General features: G+C 39.6%; 1 protein-coding gene across 2 annotated transcripts; it reads right to left on the bottom strand.

Annotated features, from left to right (window-relative positions):
* Positions 1 to 914: 914 nt before the first annotated feature.
* Positions 915 to 21,217, bottom strand: LOC134732596 (translation initiation factor IF-2). 2 transcript variants are annotated; one of them, XR_010115899.1, is made up of 2 exons: positions 3,807 to 4,366; positions 915 to 1,851 (listed from the first exon to the last, which is right to left on the bottom strand). XR_010115899.1 is itself a non-coding variant. In XM_063618635.1 (2 exons), exons 1-2 carry the CDS (start codon positions 21,123 to 21,125, stop codon positions 1,811 to 1,813), a joined length of 621 nt encoding a protein of 206 aa, XP_063474705.1. In that variant the 5' UTR covers positions 21,126 to 21,217; the 3' UTR covers positions 915 to 1,810. The 2 variants fall into 2 exon arrangements, 1 of the variants encoding a protein (XP_063474705.1); XM_063618635.1 differs by lacking the exon at positions 3,807 to 4,366 and adding an exon at positions 20,546 to 21,217.
* Between the last annotated feature and the right edge of the window lie 5 nt (positions 21,218 to 21,222).

Raw genomic sequence — 21,222 nt, forward strand, 5'->3', positions numbered from 1 at the left:
TTTTCAGGACGCCAGCACCCATTCCCACCTTGTGAAGACACTGACTTTTGCTTCAAGGGAATGGCTCTGACACCACAATTTGAAAAGCATCCTATAATTCATTGCTAGGTCAGGTGACAAAGACTCAAAATGGCCTGGAGAGGATGAATCCACCCCAGCACCAGGGATGGCTTGTGTCCTAGACCCATTGAACATGCACAGGATCTCTGTCAGCTGGCCAGAGACAGCCAGTCAGCTCCAGACCTTCTGACTGAGGTATTGGGGTAGTATTTTCTGATTCCCTCTCTCTCTCTGTTCAGCTGGTGGTTGAGAAGCAATAGAGCTCAAGCATCCAGGGCTACTGTTGGAGGCTGCGAGAGGTTGCAGCAGAGCCACAGATGTGGGTAAGAAATGGAGACAGAGAGCCCAGATTCCAGGGGCTGCGGCTTGCGCTGTATCGTTTTTCACTTTGTGAATATATTTTAACTTTGTGTCTGTTCTATTTTTGATGGATATTTAGCTTGTTATAGTCCTTGCTACTATTGAAATAGTGCCAGGAATATTTTTGTACATATTCTTTGGTAAAAATAAGTACCCACTTACGCTGGATATTTACTAATGCCTACAGAAGAATTTAAATCATGACAACTTTATGAATAACAAAATTTGCCAAAATATTATTTATAATTGAAAAAATAATAAAGATCAACAGGGAAATGATAGGTCATTAAATACACAATCTTGGGAAGAAGTGTTTTGATTTTTAGTTTCACCATTTACCAAAATAAAAGCATTAAATACATAAGGACATAATAAATTCTAGGAAAGCATAAGCAACACCAGACAAAGAAGAAATTTCTAAGTGTGAAAATGTATTAAGTAAACCACAATGGAAAAATTTTGAGTACATAGCAATTTTAAATTTCTGTGGGCCAACATATATAATTAACAAAATTATAACTTATCTAATAATTCAGAAAAATATTTATAACAAATACATCACAAAGGTTTAATAAACTTACTATAATCTAAATTCACATAAATTGGTGATAAAGACATTACCAACCCAAGAAAAGTTAGCAAAACTGTAGAAATGGATTTACACCTGTGCTTAATAATGAAAACACTGCAACATTTCTAGTGATCAAAGGAGAGAGGATTGAAACACGGGGACATAATGCTGCACTATCACAAGGTACAAATATTTCACACTATTAAAACAGCGCTGAAGAGAATGGAAAGAAAAGAGGCACGGTTATATGCTGTTGGGCTAACTTCTGCAGGAAGCAACTCAGCAATATGCATGTGAAGCTTAAAAACATGCAGAGCTTCTGAATCAGTATTTCTACACTCAGGAATCTGTTCTTCCCCAGGCATAATGCAAAACACAAACAAAATAAATGTATACCATATTCATCAAACCAGCATTTATCATTGAAAGAAATAAGAAAAAAAGCAATACCTAACAATAAAAAGGTAGAGAAAAATGACTATTGACCGTGTGATGGAATATGATGCAACCATTAAACAATGGCGGTCATTAGGTTATACAGAGCAAGGTCAAGTGGCCAAGTGGCACGAGCATCACCACTCCCGCAGCAGCCTGGGCAGCTTCCACGGGGCAGAACAGACCCAGGACAACAGGCCCGTAGTATAGGACTCCACTGTCCATCACACCTCACCCCGCTAGGCAGCAGCAGTCCAGCTGGTGCAGATGTTTGTTGCCTGGAGAGAGAGTCTGATGCCTGAACTGCAACCTTCAAACTGCGAGACTGGGGAGTGTCACTGGGGTGTCTTCAGGACCTTGGATAACTCCAGTGAGGCCGTAAGATTAGAGATGGCACCAGGAGACAGTGGGAGATGGTTGTCCACCTGCAATTGAAATAAGGAAATTTCTCATCGCTTCACAGAGAGTGAAGGTGTCTGTGGGCTCTTCAAGTTAAGTAAGAAAGAAAGATAGATGTGGAGGAGGGACACAGGCTAGGGGAGAGAAAAGCTGGAGATACCAACTGATAAAAGAGTCCCCTTAGAGACAAATGTATGTGTTTGCATGTTGAACACAGTGAGGGGCTAGGCATTCTTCTTCGGCAGATAGGAGAATGTAAAGCAAGAGGAAGAGCAGTTACAATTCCTGTGATCCTATCTTTAACTTCATGTTGTGCTGAGCTAACAGACATGTTCTGTGTTCCAAAGAAAGAGAAAAAGAAAAAGAATCATGTTACCTAACTCACTGTTGAGATGAAAAGGGAGTGGATGGCGGGCAACCGGGACGAGCAAGTTTCTTTGCTGCTGCCCTTCGCTTCAACCAAGCTGTTTTTATGGCTTTATTATGTAAGTTAAAGTTTTTAAGAAGTTATTATGAGTGGCAAAAATCAAGCAGAATTTGTAGCAATTTTGTATGTTCTTTCAAAGGTGTGCATGGTGGGGATAATAACATATATATAGTGATTTTATGCATATTACCCTTTTTATTCATTGCATGAACTTTACTATGATTCTGATGTCACAGGTGAGTAACTAAATGTTCAGGAATGTTATCTGCCACAGGATCAGGGCAGCCACACTGTACACAGCCGGGAGCCCTGTTCATAGTGTAGTATTTGTGGGTGGTGCTCCTGAAGTTGTGTGTGGCTTTAGGTGGCAGTCCTGACCAGCCAGAAGTAAATGGCAAAAGGTGCCTCTCAAAACTAGGTTCTTTGTCATCTCCTCCCAGGGTGTCACATTACTGAAATCTGCTAGTTAAGGAAAGGAGGATTTCTCTTCTATCCTTTGTTTTCCCATACTATAAAATATAATTCATACTGCAAATAAGCTTCTATTCCTACATGATTTATTGAGGAAATAAGTCATCCTTTTAGGGTTCAATATCTTTAAATTTTTAAGCAGCTTCTTTGAAATGTATTCTATTTGGTATTGCTATCTATTGCTGTGACACTGTATTCACATCAAATGTCATTTAAAGACTATATATAAAATAGTTACATGTTCTTTCTAGTACAAAAACAAAGAATGAACCATAAAAAAGTTTTTAGATAGAATTCAAAAAAATTGAAAGCCTCTGGTTTTCCCTTTTGGGCAAAACTACTAGTCTTGATACCCTGAAAAATCTCTACTATAAAATACCTCTAAGGTATAAAATAAAATAGAAATCCACATCCTTTTAAGTTCATAATGACCTTGCAAGAACGTAGGAGAAATCCCAGGGGATAAAACAAAAGGGGGCAGGCACGTCGTGGAAAGGCGGTGTAAGGAATGACCGCTCTGGGGGAACCTGGTAATTTCCCTACACCTTGTGCTGTGGTTTCAGTAGCCCCAAAAGGCAGAAGACAACCTGGAGGGCTCTTGAAAGGGGAGAGTTTCCCTGGACCTTCTCATGCAGCCAGAAACTCTAAGAGCCATGCTGAGTGAAAGGACAAACACACACACACAAGTCTCTGCCCTTCAAAGGGAGAGAAGGTGACTTCAATATCTAGGCACAAAGGTTGGAAGTCAGCAAACAAACCAACAGATGATGACTCAGCCACACAGCTCCACAGCCAGATGCTGGAACTACCAGACGCTGAGCCCTTCTCTCAAGGTCATTTTTTAGGGGAACCCAAAGTTAAAGAACGACCAAGCTAAATCTATTCCAGAAATGTAAATTTTGTTTAACATTGAAAAATCAATTAATGTAGTTAGCCCTACTTATAAATCAAACTAGAAGGGCCTAAGATCACCTCAGCAGGCACTAAAAAATATTTGATTAATTTTTATATCCATTCAGCTTAAAATCTTTGGCATAATGGGCTAGAGGAGAACTTCTTTAAACTGAAAAAAATTGAACCTACCAAAATCTTAGCGCAAACATGGTACCAAATGGTAGAATCTGGAACATTCCCTTTCAAAAAGGATTAAAACAAGGGTGCTTTTACACCATACGTTGGTGGCTCTAGCCAGTTCAGTAAGATGAGAAAATCTGTAAGCGACACATAAAATGGTATTATTTGTATATTTATAAAATATTTCCCTCCAAACATCTTTAAAGCATTAAAATTAATGAGGGTTTAACAAAATTATCAGATATAAGCTAAATTAAAACTTGATTTTATTTCTATACCCAAGCAACAAAGAGAAAATGTAGTTTTTAAAAATGGATACTGGCCGGGCGCGGTGGCTCACGCCTGTAATCCCAGCACTTTGGGAGGCCAAAGCGGGTGGATCACGAGGTCAGGAGATCAAGACCATCCTGGCTAAAGCAGTGAAACCCCGTCTCTACTAAAAAAAATACAAAAATTAGCCAGGCGTGGTGGCGGGCGCCTGCAGTCCCAGCTACTAGGGAGGCTGAGGCAGGAGAATGGCGCAAACCCGGGAGGCGGAGCTTGCAGTGAGCGGAGATCATGCCACTGCAATCCAGCCTGGGCGACAGAGCGAGACTCCATCTCTTAAAAAAAAAAAAAAAAAAAAAAAATGGATACCTTTTACAAGAGTAACAAAATATACAAGGTGCTAGGAATAAATCTAACAAAATATTTTAAAGATCTCTAGGGGGAAAATTATAAAATTTATAAAAAGACATTTTACAATTCCCTAAAGAAACAGGGAAATGTGCCACATTCCTGGCTAGGAGAACTCAATACCTTAAAGATGTCCAATCTTTCTAATTTTATCTCAGTCCTAACAAGGTTTATTAAACTTGTCAAGCCGATGCTAAATCATAAGGAAAAGAGTTACAAATATCCAAGACATTCCTGAAGGAAAGTGAAGAAGTAGGTGAAGGAAATGGTCTACCAGAAAGTGAGATTTGTTAATAAAATATAGTAATTAAGACAGTGTGGTATTGGCATAAGAAGAAGCAAAAAGAACATCAGGGGAAAAGAACAGAGGGCACAGAGGCTGACTCATGCCTGGAGACTCGCTATGCAAACCTGAGAAGCGCTATTCAGAGCAGTGGGAAAAAGTCAAATATTTGAAACACGCCTCGGAAACAATTAAAAAAAAAACCTGAAATTGAGCCACTATCAGACACCATGCACAAACATATAATGCAGGTGAATTAAAGCTAAAAAAAGAGAGAGAGAAAGGAAATACAGGAGTAAATACTTGAAAATTTGGCGATAGAGAAAAAAATTAAAACAAAATGAAAAAGGCACAAAACTCAAAAGGGAAACTTAATAAATTTCACTCAGTTAAAATTTAAAATTGATGTCCATTCAAAAGAAAACATAAAGAAAATAAAAAGCAAGTAATACATTTGACAAATCGATTTTTATAAAAGATTAATACATGGCATATATAAACAATGCCTACAATCCAATGGGAAAAATTGTAAATGATAATGATACCCTATTGGTGGAATTTTCAATTTGTACACTCACTTTAGAAAATGATTTTTATTACGCATTAAAATTAAAGGTGGACAGAATTAACACTGGCAATTCTATTCCTCTGTCCAGAACAGTGCGCCTAAGAATATATATGTATGCATATATATGTATGCATAAATAATTGTTAAGGTTGGGCACAGTGGCTCACGCCTGTAATCCCAGCACTTTGGAAGGCCGAGGTGGGCAGATCACGAGGTCAGGAGATCGAGACCATCCTGGCCTACGCAGTGAAACCCTGTCTCTACTAAAAATACAAAAAATTAGCCAGGCGTGGTGGCGGGTGCCTGTAGTCCCAGCTACTCAGGAGGCTGAGGCAGGAGAATGGTGTGAACCCGGGAGGCGGAGCTTGCAGTGAGCCGAGATTGCACCACTGCACTCCAGCCTGGGCAACAAAGCGAGACTCCATCTCAAAAAAAAAATAATAATAATAATAATAATAATAATTGTTAAAAGGCACATTAATTGTTAAAATGTATGTAATTGTGAAACATACTTTTTAAAAAAACGAATCATGTTCAAATAGAAATTTTAAAAACAACTACAAATAACCTAAATTTCTATTGGCAGAAGTGAAAAACAGTTATATATTTATTACAACTGAAAAAGATGAACTATGACTTCAGAAATCATAATACATTTCTCTCAAAAACATAACGATGAACAAGGACAGAAGGAAGACTTGTGGCCTCCAGGGGTGAAGGGAGGGGAACTCAAAAGTGACTGCTGTGGGCACAGAGTTTCTTGAGGTTTCTTTTTGGCGTGATGAAGATGTTCCAGACTTACATTGTGATGACAATTTCACAGCCTCGTGATTTTACTAAAAAATACTAAGTTGTACATTTTTATGGTATCTAAGTTATATCTCAATAATAAAACCATAATGTTGAGCAAGTTGCAGAAGAATATTAATAGGATGATAATATTTGTATAATGCTTAAACTTAAGTACAATGCAAAATGTTTACATACGTATCTGGTAAAATCATGAAGACAGCCAAAGGATAATAATCACAAAATTTCAGATCGTGATAAGGCTAGTCAGTGGACTTCAAAATATTGGTAATGTTCTACTTCTTAGGCTTGACTATGCCAATTTTAAAGTATTATTATTTATAACTTACATATATGTTAAATATCTTTTTGTATGGGTGTACTATGTTGCACAATATAAAAATCCAATAAGTAAAAAATAAAAGTTCTTAAGGTAAATAAACTGAATTTCATCAAAAATTTGAGAGGAAAATTGGAAGAAGAGTAACAATGGGTAGCTGTGAAAAAAAAGATAATAAATACCTAGTATATTGCTGAACCAATAAGGAATTCAAAAATATTAGGACAAAAATATTTATGAGGGGTGGAAAGAAGTGAATAAGCTTGAGAGATACTAAGAATAGAAAATTGACAGAATTTGGCAATGGATTGGGGTTGGGGATGAAAACTATTGCAAGAATGATTTCCAGGTTTCCAGCTGCACAATTGGATAGATGGTGACCTATGTATCAAGGTAAGAATCACCTCCCAAATAATCATTAGCAAGGGCAGTTAAATTTTTATTTGCAAGAAATTAGAAACACCAAAAACGAAGCAAGTATTAAGAGGTGGTTAAATGAATCATGGTACAATGGGGTGGAAGAATGGTATGCAGCCATTAAAAATCATGTTTTAAGAGATTGATGACATCTGTTAGAATGTGTGTGGCATTTCAAAATGCAATTAAAATCACCATGAGTCTCTTCAAGTCCGTCTCTTTAGGACTCTGATGTTACATGGAAGGCTGCAAAATCACACATTGTATCATGCATGTGCTATGAGGTAGTCTGGGAAACTGATGGGGAAAAGAAATGTTCCTGATCGTTTGTTATGAAATAATTATGTGGCTGGGGTTAAAAGCCTCTTAGGACAACCAAGTGGCAGCTTTCACTCAGACACTTTTAATGCATTGGCAAAATGCCTTCTTTTCACGTACACCCCAGGTGATTCAGGGTAAAAGCTCAAAACAGCACCTTTTTGCCCAAAGCTACCTTCAGAAAGAAGCGTTGTCAATTTGCTAGAAATAATTTTTGTAATCTTCTAGGGTTATAGGCACAACATGGTTACTCTCTTTCCCTTAACTTTGGAATGTTGGAGTTTTGCATGTCTATCCCTTCTCGTCCTTTTTTCCATTTTCTCCATTACTATCTTCCACTTTCTTTCTGTTTCATCTTTTGAAATAAAAATGGAATAAATATTGGAATAAATATTATGTTTTTATTTGTTTATTTATAAAAGGACAGTAGTTATGGTATTATTATTTTAACCTTCTCTGTGTAGACATAATGTCTTAATCATGGCAGTTCTATTATATTTTTCAGGCAGCATTAACATAACATAAAATTATTCATTTTAAAATATGCCATTTGATGACAATTAGTACTTTCTAGTGGTAGATTTTTAATACATTTATGTTTAATATATATCACTGAATAAAGAAGATTGCATTGAATTAAATAGGCCTCCAAACAACAAAATGCAAATTGAAAACATTTTCCACCTTGCCAGGATGCATATTGTTTCATTCGTTCAAGGGAAATCCCTGCTTAGATATAAACTTCCTAAATTAATATAAATATCCTTACACAGTAAAATATGAGTTTAGGAAGCAAGTAGGTAGCAAGGGATAATTCATTTCCATTATATGCCATTAGCTCTTGGAAGGCAGACTTCCAATTATGAAAAACACTGATTTCATTGAAATGAGGGTTTTCTACTCCCTAAACAGAAAGCCATGGGAATAGGTGGTTTTATTCAAGTGACCAAGTATGGCTAGAATCACCTCTCACCTCCCTCTCCGCATTAACCCTGCAGATGCAAACAGGCTTCTCTCTAGTTCTAAAGATTACACACTTCATCTTGATACTGTCGGGAAATGAAGAATTAGAAGAAACAAATTCTAGATTACTATAGTAGCACATCTATAAGATGAGATTTTACAGATTAATCCTCTTTGTTGCAAAACTAGATTTTTTTTTTCCTCTAAAAACCTTCAGCTTTCTTTGCTTGGCTTTACCCATTTTTTTCCCTCTAGCAATGGTCAAGAGACAAATTGTACTCTTCTGGAACCAAATCTTGAAATATTTAATAAATACCTAATTTATCTAAATCATGTATTTATACATATTTGTTCAGAATACATAATATGGCATAATTTGTCATTTTTTACTCATAAACCTCCTCTGACTCCTTCACAAAGGGCTCAGGTTTCCTTGCCTTGGCCAACTCCCTTCACCAAGAGACTCTAGAATTGGTACTTCCAGAAACCTGGAGGCCAGCTGGGCCCCCTCTTCCCCCTTCCTATACTCCCTTTTCCACCTCCCTGCACCCAACATGCTTTGCTCTTCTCTATTCTAGGTCATTCACTCCATCACAACCTCTGGGATTTCCACGTCATTACAAAACAAGCTTCTTTTATCCTCAGATACCAGCTCTTCACTGCTTGAACAGAGAGGATCCGTAGGGCCCCATCTTTGTGGCCTGTAAACCAATCTGATACAGAACACAAATGATCATAGCCAATATGTACTGGCTGTGTCTACTGTGCCAGGCAGGAGCTTTCAAAGGTCTTCAATGTGTTAATTTATGTGAACCTTTCAGTAGCCACACAAAAAGTATTTAATAAGAAAAAAATTATATAAAAGTGTAATCTAAAAACATAGAAGAACAATCCTGAAAAGAGTGTGTTGAGCATTTATGATGCAGCTGGTTCTCTGAGAAAGCCTATCAAGCATAGAGAGTGAATCAGAACACACCCAGGGCAGGTTCCAGAGGCCACCAGGAATGCTCCTTGAGGAGGTGCAGTGGAGAAAGGACAGCCTGCAGGACTGAGGACCAGAAGAAAGGCCAGACCCCAGTCTCCGTCTCTATTCCAAGATAATGCCAACATCATTTGGTCTCACACGTCTGGTGGCATCTAACAGTCCTCTAATGGAGAAATCTCTGGAAAGGTCTGAGCTGAAGTCATTGGAAGGGAGGTGTTAAATGTAAATGTGTCACATTCATTCCCAGTTGCTACATGAATGCATTCTAACAAGCTGCTAGAAAGGGAGTCAAGGAAAGGAAAGATTCTGATCCATGTTCCAAAAATGCAAAGCTGAAGAGACGTTGCAAGATAACATTTGGGGAAAAGCCCATAATGGGGCTTCTCAGCTTTGCAAGAAAACCATGAGATTAAGAGGAATGATGAAGACCCACCATCCAGACACGATAGAAGCCCCTAGGGTTTCATACCTGGGCTCCCAGGGGCTTTGACTCAAGCAGAAGAAACCTGGACACACCCAGATCTCTGCCTCTCCCTGTAGGCACCACAGGGCCCCTGGCTGGAGCCTCTCTGCTCACTGATGACAGCTATTGCTGCACTCACCATGGATGCCAATGCAAGCAACACAGAAAAGGGGGTCTGCAGTGCTCCTCTCAGATGCCAGGCCACACTTCCAGGCCACAGCTGAACTTGCATCTTCACAGACACCATTAAAACTCAACCTACCGGCCGGGCACAATGGCTCACGCCTGCAATCCCAGCACTTTGGGAGGCTGAGGCGGGTGGATTGCTTGAGATCAGGAGTTCACGACCAACTCGGCCAACATGGTGAAACCCCATGTCTACTAAAAATACAATAAAAATTAGCTGGGTGTGGTGGTGCACGCCTATAGTCCTAGCTACTCAGGGGCTGAGGCAGGAGAACTGCTTGAACCTGGGAGGCAGAGGTTGCAGTGAGCCGAGATTGTGCCACTGCACTCCAGCCTGGATAACAGAGTGAGACTCAATCTCAAAACAAAACGAAACAAACAACTCAACCTACCATGTGTCATATTTCTGCCCACAGTAGAAGCCCTTAGAGCTATCCACTTTCTCCCATGGGGTTATCCTAACTGATGTTTTCCTTTCACCCAGCCCTTTTTCACTCCTTTTCCTCCCAAACACTTCCAGTGTCTTCTCTCAAGTGTCCTTTCCATTGCAACACCACTCCCATGCTTTCTGAGTCTCAGCCTTTCCTGAAAGCTGGCTGCATCCTGGGGACACTGACTCTTCTGCTCCTGGAGGATAATGGTTATTTTGCCCCTGGAGTTTCCTTGGGATTCTTCTCGTTCTCCAATGTTTCTGCCAAATAGTAGTTTGAATTCATAATGCAAAGACTTCATTTATTGAAAGTTCATTCTCATGGATCCTGCCCCATCTGTCATGCCTTCTCCAGGCTGCATTCCCCTCTTCCTCACACCAGGAAACCACGCACTAGATCAACATGGCTCCCATGTCACCAGGTCCCCTACCTGGACCACTCATCCTCGTTACCCCCAGCTGGCCAGTCCCTGCTGCAATGCTCTCTGCTGTCCACTCCCGTGGTTCTTCAGCCAGTTAGTCTGTGCCCCTTCATTGCGTTTTCTCTGCTAGATTACCTTTCTGTCCGTGACTTCTAAATGTTAGAGTAGTTGGGTCCAATCCCAGGTGCTCCTCTCTATCTCATCTCTCAAAGTCACTTTTGGCAAATCCCAGGGACTTAAATGCAGCTAGATGCCCATGAATCCCAAATTAATATCTCCATTCCAAGCCTCTCCAACAGTCTATCCAACATCTTCTCTCAGATTTCTATTATGTCCAACCTTGTGTGTCCAAAATAAATCTCTTAACTCTCCCTCCCCTATCTCAAGAGAAGACCTTGTCATCAACCAGTGACAGTACAGGACACTGAAGGTCCTCCCTTCCTCCCCCACCCCCAAATCATCACCAAGCACTACTGAGCCTTTAGAAATTAAAGTCAATTATTTTTACACTGTTAAATATTTAATACATACTTGTGCTACAAAATTCGGAAAGTCCAAAAAGTAACACGATGAAATGTGAGTCCTCTCCCCGACCCATCCCTTCCCCAGGAAGCCAGGTTGGCTCCTCACATTGCCATATTTGTGAGATCACTTGCAGTAGGTATCTGTGCACATACCCACATATTTTAAAAATAAAAAAAAACAGTTGTACTATACTATACTCACTGTTCTGAAGCTTGTTTTCCTACCTCACATTATACAGTCAAATATTATTCTGGGTCAGTATAAACAGAGCTGCCTCGTTTGTGTTACAGTTGCACAGTATTCAAACCTTTGCCATTACAAGACAATACTGTAATGAGCATGTGTATAAGTTTCTATTCCTAACAATAATGCAATGAACTCCCTTACAAAGAAGTCATTTCCCATCCACATGAGTAATTCCTGGAAATTAGATTGTGGGTCAAGGAACATAAGACATTTGTCGTTTTGATAGATACAGCCAAATTGCATAGATGCTGTTCAGTTTGTACCACCAGCAGCCTTGGGTGGGAACCTGTTTCCCAACATTCTGGCAAACACACCGTGTTATCAAACTTCTTGATCTGTGCCAATCTGATAGGTGAACTATTCTACCACATTGTGGTTTTAATTTGCATTCATCTTATTACAAGAAAGGTTAAGCAACCTTTCATACATTTAAGCCTTTCTTGCATTAATTTTCATTATTGTGAAATTTGTATTCAGGTCATTCACCCATTTTTAGAATGTTTTTCATTTCTTATTTTTTATAGCGCTCTTTTAAAGTATTAAATAAGCATCATTAGCACTTCATCTATGATACTGGCTGCAATTTCCTTCCAGCTTGTATTTTCACTTTGCTTTTACTGTTTTTGTTTTGTTTTTACTGTTTTCCCCCTACAGAATCCTATTTTAGAAAGTCAAGTTTATCAATATTTCTTTACTTTTCTACTAGGTTTTATGGTTTCATGTTTTAATATTTAATTTTTTGCTTCACCTGACATTTTAGTGAAAGGAGACAGGCATCTAACTTTTATGTGTCTACAGGTATATTTTCTGGTTCTGCCAACTCCATTTACTGAATAATCTCTTATCCTCCAATGAAATAAACTGCCAGCTTTATAATATGCTTTGTCCCTTGTATCTAGATTTATTTCTATACTAAATACAACTGACCTTTTGATTTGGCTATGTGCATGTAGGTTCTCCACCTCCCACTGGTTTGTGAGCTTCCACTGTCAGGGTCTGAGATTTTATTCCCCTTCTCTTAGAAAGTAATGTTAGCCCATCACCGTCAGGTGGATGCTGGCAGAGGATGTAAGCCTTTCCGGTCAGAGACTCATGGCACAGAAAGCGGCATGACTTGCCTCTATTCCTCTTGCTTCCCGGGCAGCACGGGGCAACAGGGCGGGGCCTTTTGGATGCCACGCCTGCAGTGGGCTGTGTTTCGGCTGACACAAAGGGCTTGGGTAATCTACCATCTTTGTAGCAGGAAACAAGCAGGCCCGCTCTTTGTTCTGGAATGCGACCTCACCTTTTAGTGTGGTTTGCTGCAAGCACAACCCCTAGAAAAGGCTTGAGTAAAGCGAAGCCAGGGTCTTGCATATTTCACTGACCCACTAAGAGGCGTGGGAGCAGGAGAGACGCATGAAGGAGGGCCTTTCCCAGCAGACACAGCTGAGTGGTTGTGGTCGGTTTGCATTTTGATGTCCACAGCATCAAACAGTGTCTAGTACAAAGTAGATGCTTAAGACACGTTGATAGATTTGACAGAATCCAACATTTTATTGGGTTAGAATGAATTTACCACCACACAGCATAACTACGTAACTACATCTATTGAGTATTATTCTCTGCCACACAGATAGTTCCTCACACTATGGACCCAGGCAGTGTCAAGAGTCTAAAACGGTACCTTTTAAAGGAAGCAACCTAAAAATAAAAGAAATAGAATTACATTTGACTCATTAAAACTAATTTCTGTGAAATGAAATTTAGAGACTTTATTTACTGTCTTCATTTCCTGTGAAATGTTCAGCTGATAACTTGTAAGCAAGCACTGAGTTGAAGCACCCCTAACTGTTTTTTAGTGGCTGTGCCATATTTGTCAATGGCCCTTGGTTATCACTAAAATGTTTTAATTATGCCTTATTATGTTTGAAATTACTATCTAACCATGACCAGGAACACCATCCAGTGAAGAAACACGAGGAGATAAAAAAGCGTTTTTCCCTCTTACGAAATTAGATAGAGATTGCAAATACCATTTAGAAACTAGAAAAACGAACTTGTTTAAGAACTTAAAGGAAAAAAGACCCAATGGAAAACAGTGAGACAATTGGTAAATAGTTTAACTATACTTAAGAAACATTTGGAAATGAATGACAGGGGATGCAGTCTCCTTAAACATGTAGACTTGTGAGCTTGTGCCTGCACACTAAGAATTGAATGACACGCATGATGCTCTCTGTGGAAGCACATTAGAAGACAGTTAACGTCACAAGTGGATGTGCTGCAGGCCTCACTGAAGCTGGCACACTGAAAACACCTCTCTGGATCACTTACAAATCAATTTAAATGTTAACATTTAACATTGGTACATTAAAACAAAGGTTGCCTCAATTTCTCTTCTACTTGTTTTCATTTACCTCGTGTCTTCTAACTGCAAACATAATTTCAATCAGAGGATAAATCTATGTAACGAAGATGGAGTTCTATTCTTTTTTTTTTTTTTTTTTTAGAGATGGAATCTCGCTCTGTTGCCAGGCTGGAGTGCAGTGGCACGATCTCGGCTCACTGTAACCTCTGCCTCCCGGGTTCAAGTGATTCTCCTGCCTCAGCCTCCCGAGTATCTGGGACTACAGGTGCATGCCACCACACCCAGCTAATTTTTGTATTTGTAGTAGAGGTGAGGTTTCACCATGTTAGCCAGGATGGTCTCGATGTCTTGACCTTGTGATCCTCCCACCTCGTTCTCCCAAAGTGCTGGGATTACAGGCATGAGCCACTGCACCTGGCCCATTCTTATCTTCTTACCCTATCTTTATATCACTTTTTCTTGGAATTTCCCTGAATATGTTATCTGATGTGATATTTGATACTTTGTGAAACTTCCTCAGCTCAAAGATAAAAGTCACTTTCTCTACTATATACCATTAGTAAGAAGAAGCTAAAATTGCAGCACTGGACATTAAAATTAAGCACTAAGAATGCTAAAAAAAAAAAAAGCCAGATGATGGTTATAATATATGGCAATTTTTATCTTCAAATTATGTGTGGCAATATTATAACAAAAGACACAAGAAAAAAATATGTGAGGAAAGAAATATTTGAGGAAAATAGTGCCTTATTACTTAGATAGAAAGCTAATGGGGCAAAGACCTATGTTCTGGGTAATTCTTAGTATACGTTTGAGGCCTAACAAATATTTAGCACATTTTTAGTAACAATGTTTGCTGATTTTTATATTCAGAATTGAAAAAGCCATAAATGCACCTTCACAATAAAGGGTGAGCCCACTTTTGCATTATTCTGTAACTAAAACATGATATTTAAAAGAACAAAGCAAAATGATGTAGATATTAATTTCCTTTAAAGTTTATATTGTGAGAGACAAGGGTGCCATTTTGAAATTGTGGTGTACTTTTAGTGTGAAGAAACTTTAAAACTAGGTACAAGTTTATCAAAATAACACAGGTAAGTATCAAGTCTCAAAATTATGTATTTTATTTTCTGTGTGCTTTTAGTGGCAGTGAGAATCATGTTTTTAAATTCTCACTTTTACTACCTAAAAGGAAATTTTTGTAGTATAAAATATAACTTTAAGATGTTTTCAATATATAATTCCTATTTTTTTTTCTCTTTTAGCAAGACAACCTTGGGCTGACATTCGAAACTTTTACTAAAGAACCAGCAAGTATTAAAATGCAGGCTGATGTTTACACTTTCAGTAGTAATTCTTAGAATGTGTTTATCTGAACTGAAATCTCCACTTAACAGTCAGCGGGAAATGGCAATAAATGGCATCTGCCCTAAATTTCACAAGTTGTTGCTTTATTTATTTTCTTGTGAACCTCATTAATCCATACTCCCTCAAGTCACTTTAGTTTAGTTAATATTATTTGTGTGACAGAAGTGTTTTAAACAAGGAAAAATGGAAAATTCATGTGTAAATAGCTAATCATTGTTCTTAAACATAGCATATACATGGAGGCTCAGAGGACAGGTTGGTAAAGATTACTCGAAAGGAGAATTAAAAGACCTTTAGCTCAATTCTCAGTTGTGTCATAATCGTATCTTTATAGTAGCTACATATTATAAAATATTTTTTATTTATCCCTCATGCTGGTAAGCGTCAAATTCATGATCGTTGTGAGTACACTGACAAACTACTCTGACAAGCTATTACTATTATTGCTATTTTATATATCAACTTTTTTCATCCATAAAAGTACCTCAACGACACATTCAGTAGCAAATAAGTCAAGTTTTCAGATCCCTTCACTCTATTGAATAACAGCTCTAAACACTTTGACTAACTTGAATATCTTCTATTTGCAATGCCTAAAGATTGAGAATAAAGCAGTTAAGAAGGAAGGTGTAATTTGTAAATTTAGAATTGCCAAATTAGTAATGAGTACGTAAGTTCAAATAATTTTACGCAATCAAAAAGATACTGACATTTGATGCTTATTGCCATTTGTTATTTATGTTTTTAAAATACTTTTTTGTCATGTGTCATTTTCAGAGTATGTTTTCTTTCCTATCTTACTTTTTCAAATTTTGCTTTTCAATATCTTTCAAGATGACTTTGGCTTATCCTAAAAAGAATTTGAGACTTAAAGGTCAATGTAGGGGAGAAATACAATTAAAAAAACTTTGCTTGCCAGATAAGCGAATCTTGATTATAACTTATTTTTGATTAGGTAAACATTCTAAAATAATACTGAATTTAGATTCTTGTTTTTATTTTGTTGGCTAGTATTCTAAACTCTTAAGTGGGCAGTGATATACATTTCTATTAAACTGCATAAGTAACTATGCAAATTGGGACATAAACTGCATTAGAAAATGTGAACATATTTGCTTGATACTTAATTCAACCATAAAAAATAAATTATTGCACTTATTAATGTTCTCTTTCCTCATTTGTCATCTGATATTGCTCTTAGTCACTATCAAAATTTCTTTGTTTAATCTTACTTCTATTAATTTCCTTAAAGATTCATGTAAAGCAAATTTATGTCAGGTTGTAAGCACCTTTCTCTCAAAGCAACCACCACTGTATTTGTGACAACTCACGCCAGAACCCTGAATCTGCCTTGGGAAGAAACATTGCCAGTTGGTGGCAGCATTCACAAGAGAGGGTCACATTTCCTCTCTTATCTTTAGGTTGAATTTCAAAACAACCCTAGAAAACAGACTCAGAGCGCTAGCCTTGGAAACAGCCTGCAAACAACTGCAGAAAAGTGGAAGGTTTCTGACTATAATACAGTTCTACCAAACAGCAGAGCATGTGGCAAAAAAGCAGGCTGGCTCCTTTCCTCCTGTTTACCTCCTGAGCAGTGTATAAAACAGGATGAGCTTGCTCCTGGAATCAATAGGTGAATCAATGAACACAGGCTGATCTTCCCCACTTCATAACATCTGTACTCTGTACAAGGACACTCCGGGCCACCCTCGCTGAGCATCCTCCCGCCCTCTCCCAGAAAATATAGCTGTGTCATCTCACAGACATTTTTAATGTCATCTGCTTATGATGTGCAGATCGAGAAGCAGACAATTTTGTTCTGCTCTGGCATGAAAAAAAAAGTTTTAATCGGCAGCTAGGATAGCAACATGAAGCAACACACAGGACATCAATTTCATCATGCAAAATATGGGTGTATTATATTACAGGGGCCAAGCATTCCAAGGAAAAGTAATGATCTAAGAAGATGCTCTTGCATTTTAAAAATATCTACTAGTGTTATACAGTCATTAATGTGTAATTTCCATTTCAATAATAGGAAGCCTTCTGGGAAAAAAAGCTTGTGTTGCTTCTGAAATCTATAAACACATTCTCAAAATTCAAACACAACAAAATCCAGAGGCATATTAATAAATATTTTAAACTCCTAACCGCAGTCACTTTTTAATTAGGCATTTATGTATTTCTTCAACATAATTATATTTATAATGAAAAAATGTTGAGAATACTGGATTAGCTGCATTTGTACCTACAACATATCTTTCTAAACAGTATTAATTCAATTGATAGACTTTTAAAAAGTTATAGTAGTTTGTTCTATCATATATGCACATTAATAATTTATTTTAGAAAATCCTCCCTCATCAAGTGAACATTTAGGAAAGAGACTGATCCATATTTTTAACAAGAATAATAAACACACAAGTAGAAAGCCTTTATAATTTCCAAGGGGCTGATCAATTCCTTTAACAAATCCTGATACTTCAAATGTTTGCAATGCCATACATAGCAAATGATCCAAACAGCAGTTATATTCTCTCATGTAAGTCATTCTGTTGCACATACACAGAGTTAGCATGTTACAAAACTCTTGTGAAATTTCAGTTGAAACATTAGCAAATAAATTTGCTGGTAAAGTGCAAGAAGTCTCCTTATAAATCCTAGATGGGGAAAAGTCTGTCCACAGTTCATTCATCAGAGGAATGGAATTTCTCAAATGAGCTACTGAACAACATTATCTAATAAAATGAAATGGTGCCACTCATTTTAAAGATTAAATATATCCTTTGACAGAAACTTGTGAAGTTTAAAATCTTTCCCTCTTAAAATACCTTTTAAATTAAAGCTATTCTAACTAGTTATATAGCATTCCACTTAATCTGCTTAGTTTTTAGATTGAGTTCACCTAAATACAAAATACTGTCAAACACCTACAGGGCAAAGAACTAAAAAAAGAAAGAAAATTTCACAAGCAATAAAATGCTATTCAACTTTCTCCTCCCATACTTGCCTTTCTTATATGAAACAAAGAAAAGAATTAGTGATGTTCATTACTGGTAGTGCTACTAGTATTTGTATTGTGAACCTGTAACATTTTTAAATCTCTACACTTTTATATAATTGATTCTTTCTTGAAAAGTACTTATTTCAGAAGACTTCTAATAAAATAATCATTATTGTATATGATTCTGTTAAAAATAGAAAAAACAAACAAACAGAAAAAACTCCCTGCTGAAAGATATGCCCATTTTATTAGCTGTGAAAGGAAAGAAAGCTTCCAAGGAAAGATCTTGAACCATGAGAAAAAATTTCAACCAGGCTGTTTGCTGGCAAGAGGCCATGCCAGCCCCAGCCAGTCCTGCGTGCAGAGCATGCTGGCAGATGTTATTAGCTGACTTTTGCTGAAAAAGTATGGAAGAACAGTTGGAAAATCACAAGGTGTAGAACAAGCTTTAAATAAATAAATAGCTTATCTGGCAATAGCAAGGCGGAAAGAAAACAAGCTCCTCGGTTGAGGAAGAGGACTGGGATACTTCCAATTACACAGTTTCTTACTGTTAGTTTGTTTCATGGGTTGACTCTCAATGAGAATTGAAATTGTGTCACCCATATTTGTATTTAGAGGTTCTAATTGCAGAATTGCAATTACTTTCCAGTTTGCTGTAGGAAATTTATACTCTCTATGACAGATCACCACGGACATAGGTGATAATTCTTTAACCTTCTCTCTTTTGTCCCCAGTCTGGTAGCTGAGGCAGTACAAGGGAAGAGTGCTAACTGCCAATCCAGAGCTGCTGACACCTTAAAAACACTGGCCTTTAACACTAGGATGGCCCCAAGAAACAAGCAAACAGGAAACGATGACACTTGCTACCGTGTGACAGGCACAGCAAGTAAATGTTCAACACGGATATGAAAATGCAACTTCATAGTAAAAGTCAAAATGAAAAAGAAAAAAATTGCAAAATATACTTTCTCAGAAGAAACCACGACATGATGTTTAAAAGTGGTGGTTCCTTTAGCATTGTCTACTGATGGCTGGCAACATACAGGAACATAGAGGTGGCCCATTTACATCCTCATAAAAGTGGGATGTAAGTGATCACAAAGCCAATAAAACTACACCACATTTTCTTCAAGCTCCAAGATAAGAATCCCTTCATCTTTCTTGAGTAGACATATTGCTAGGCAACATTTGTGAACATAAAAAAAGGTAACAAGATCTAAAAAGAACGCCGAAGCGTAATGTTCATAAAGGTGGTGCCCCCAACACACACAATCATACACACATACCTATACATACACAATCTATTATATAAACAAACACACACACATGCACAGATAGGTGCACAGACTTAAAATGGCATTTCTTGAGGTATTTTTTTTTTAAGGTATGATTTAAAAATGGAAGATCAACTTTAAACACACCTCTTTGAGGCACACTGTGTGATATTTGCCACAATGATTATTCTTCCCAAATTCAGGCTACTGATCAATAATCCTAACTGTACACATGCTAAAAATAAAAACGCTATAATCTTTGTACTAGTCAGGGCTCTCTTGGCACATAAAATTAGCCAACACAATCTTCAAGTCACATGTTACAAAAATATATTAAAATATATATCACCCTTTCAAAATTACACTTATTTTCTCTTAGATTAAGATTTTATTACTTTTAAAATACGTCTATGAATTACAGAGGACATCCAAAAGTAAACATCCGGGACTTAAAAACAATAACCAATATTATAAGACAAATTATTGCTGTAAATTATTTCATGAAGGCACAATTTTAAAAAAATAAAATAAACAGCCAAAGCCTGTTTTGTTGAGCTTTCTTCGCTGCGCAGGATCGGGGAGCTCGCTGGGATCTGAACGCAGGAAGCCCTCACCTCACCCTGACTTGGTCACTGAGGAGATGTAAATTGCAGGGGTGCTTATTTGCTATAGGCTTTGAAACTCACAAAAGCCCAGTAGATATAAGAATTCGAAGCAGTTCTCCAAGGGCATCTCCAACTCGGCCATCACCACCCGCACCGCGCACACAGGTAGTGGACGCCCGCCCACCTGCCCGTCTGCTGGGCGCAGGGCGCTCCTGGGGCGGGGAGGGCGCTCCTGTGGGGGGAAAAGGGGCGCTCCTGCCTCGGAGGGGGAGAGGACGTCCCTGTGGAAGGAAGGGGGGCTCCTGCCTCGGAGGGGGAGAGGACGCCCCCGTAGAAGGAAAGGGGTGCTCCTGCAGCGGTGGGGGGAGAGGACGCCCCTGCGGAAGGAAGGGGGCGCTCCTGCGGGGGCTGGAGAGACGCCCGCGCGGTCTCCCGGCTCAGGGGCCGCTGGCTCGCGGGTCCGCCCTCTCCCTGGCGCTATGGAAACCGCACTTTCTCCGCCTGCCGTCCCCGATCTCTTTCTCCTATTACCTCCCAAACGCGATTTCAACTTCCCGAGAAGCTGACAAGTGAATGGCGCAGAGGACGCCCCGTAAAGCGCCCGCGAGAGGGTGGGACACGGGCGCCCCCTCCGCGCCCCTCGCAGCCTCGCTGTCCTCCAGGGAAGGGCGCGCGCCGCTCTCGATCTGGAGCGCGGGGCTCGCGAACCCGCGGCCGCGGGCCCTGGAACCTCCCCGCGCTTCGCGGCTGCGGGGGACGGAGACGGGGACGGGGGACGGGGGACGGGGGACGCGGGACGGGGGACGGGGAGGGGGCGCGCCCACCCCGAGCGCGGGAGAGGCCGCCCTCGCCCAAAATGGGGACCCCGCGCCCCGAGAGCACGGCCCGGCTCGCCGCCCATGCTTCCCCTGCAAGGCCGCAGCCCCCACTGCCGATCCCGATCCCCCGCCCCGCCCAGCCGCGGCCCCGCCCGGCGCCCCCTCCCCGGCGGAAGCTCAAGCCCAATTAATTGAGTCCGAGGCGGGAGGGAAGGGCCCTGCGCGCCGTGGCCCGCCCCGCCCCTCTTCCGCGCCCCTTTTCCCGCCCTGGGTGGCATCTCCTCCGCCGGCATCCACAACAAGCCGCTGATTAATGAGGCCGGGGCCGCCCCCACCCCGCCCGGCCCGGCCGGGGCCTCCGCGGGAGGGTGAGGGGACGGCGGGAAACGC

Source organism: Symphalangus syndactylus, chromosome 15 (genome assembly GCF_028878055.3).
Source record: "Symphalangus syndactylus isolate Jambi chromosome 15, NHGRI_mSymSyn1-v2.1_pri, whole genome shotgun sequence".
Taxonomy (NCBI): Eukaryota; Metazoa; Chordata; class Mammalia; order Primates; family Hylobatidae; genus Symphalangus; species Symphalangus syndactylus.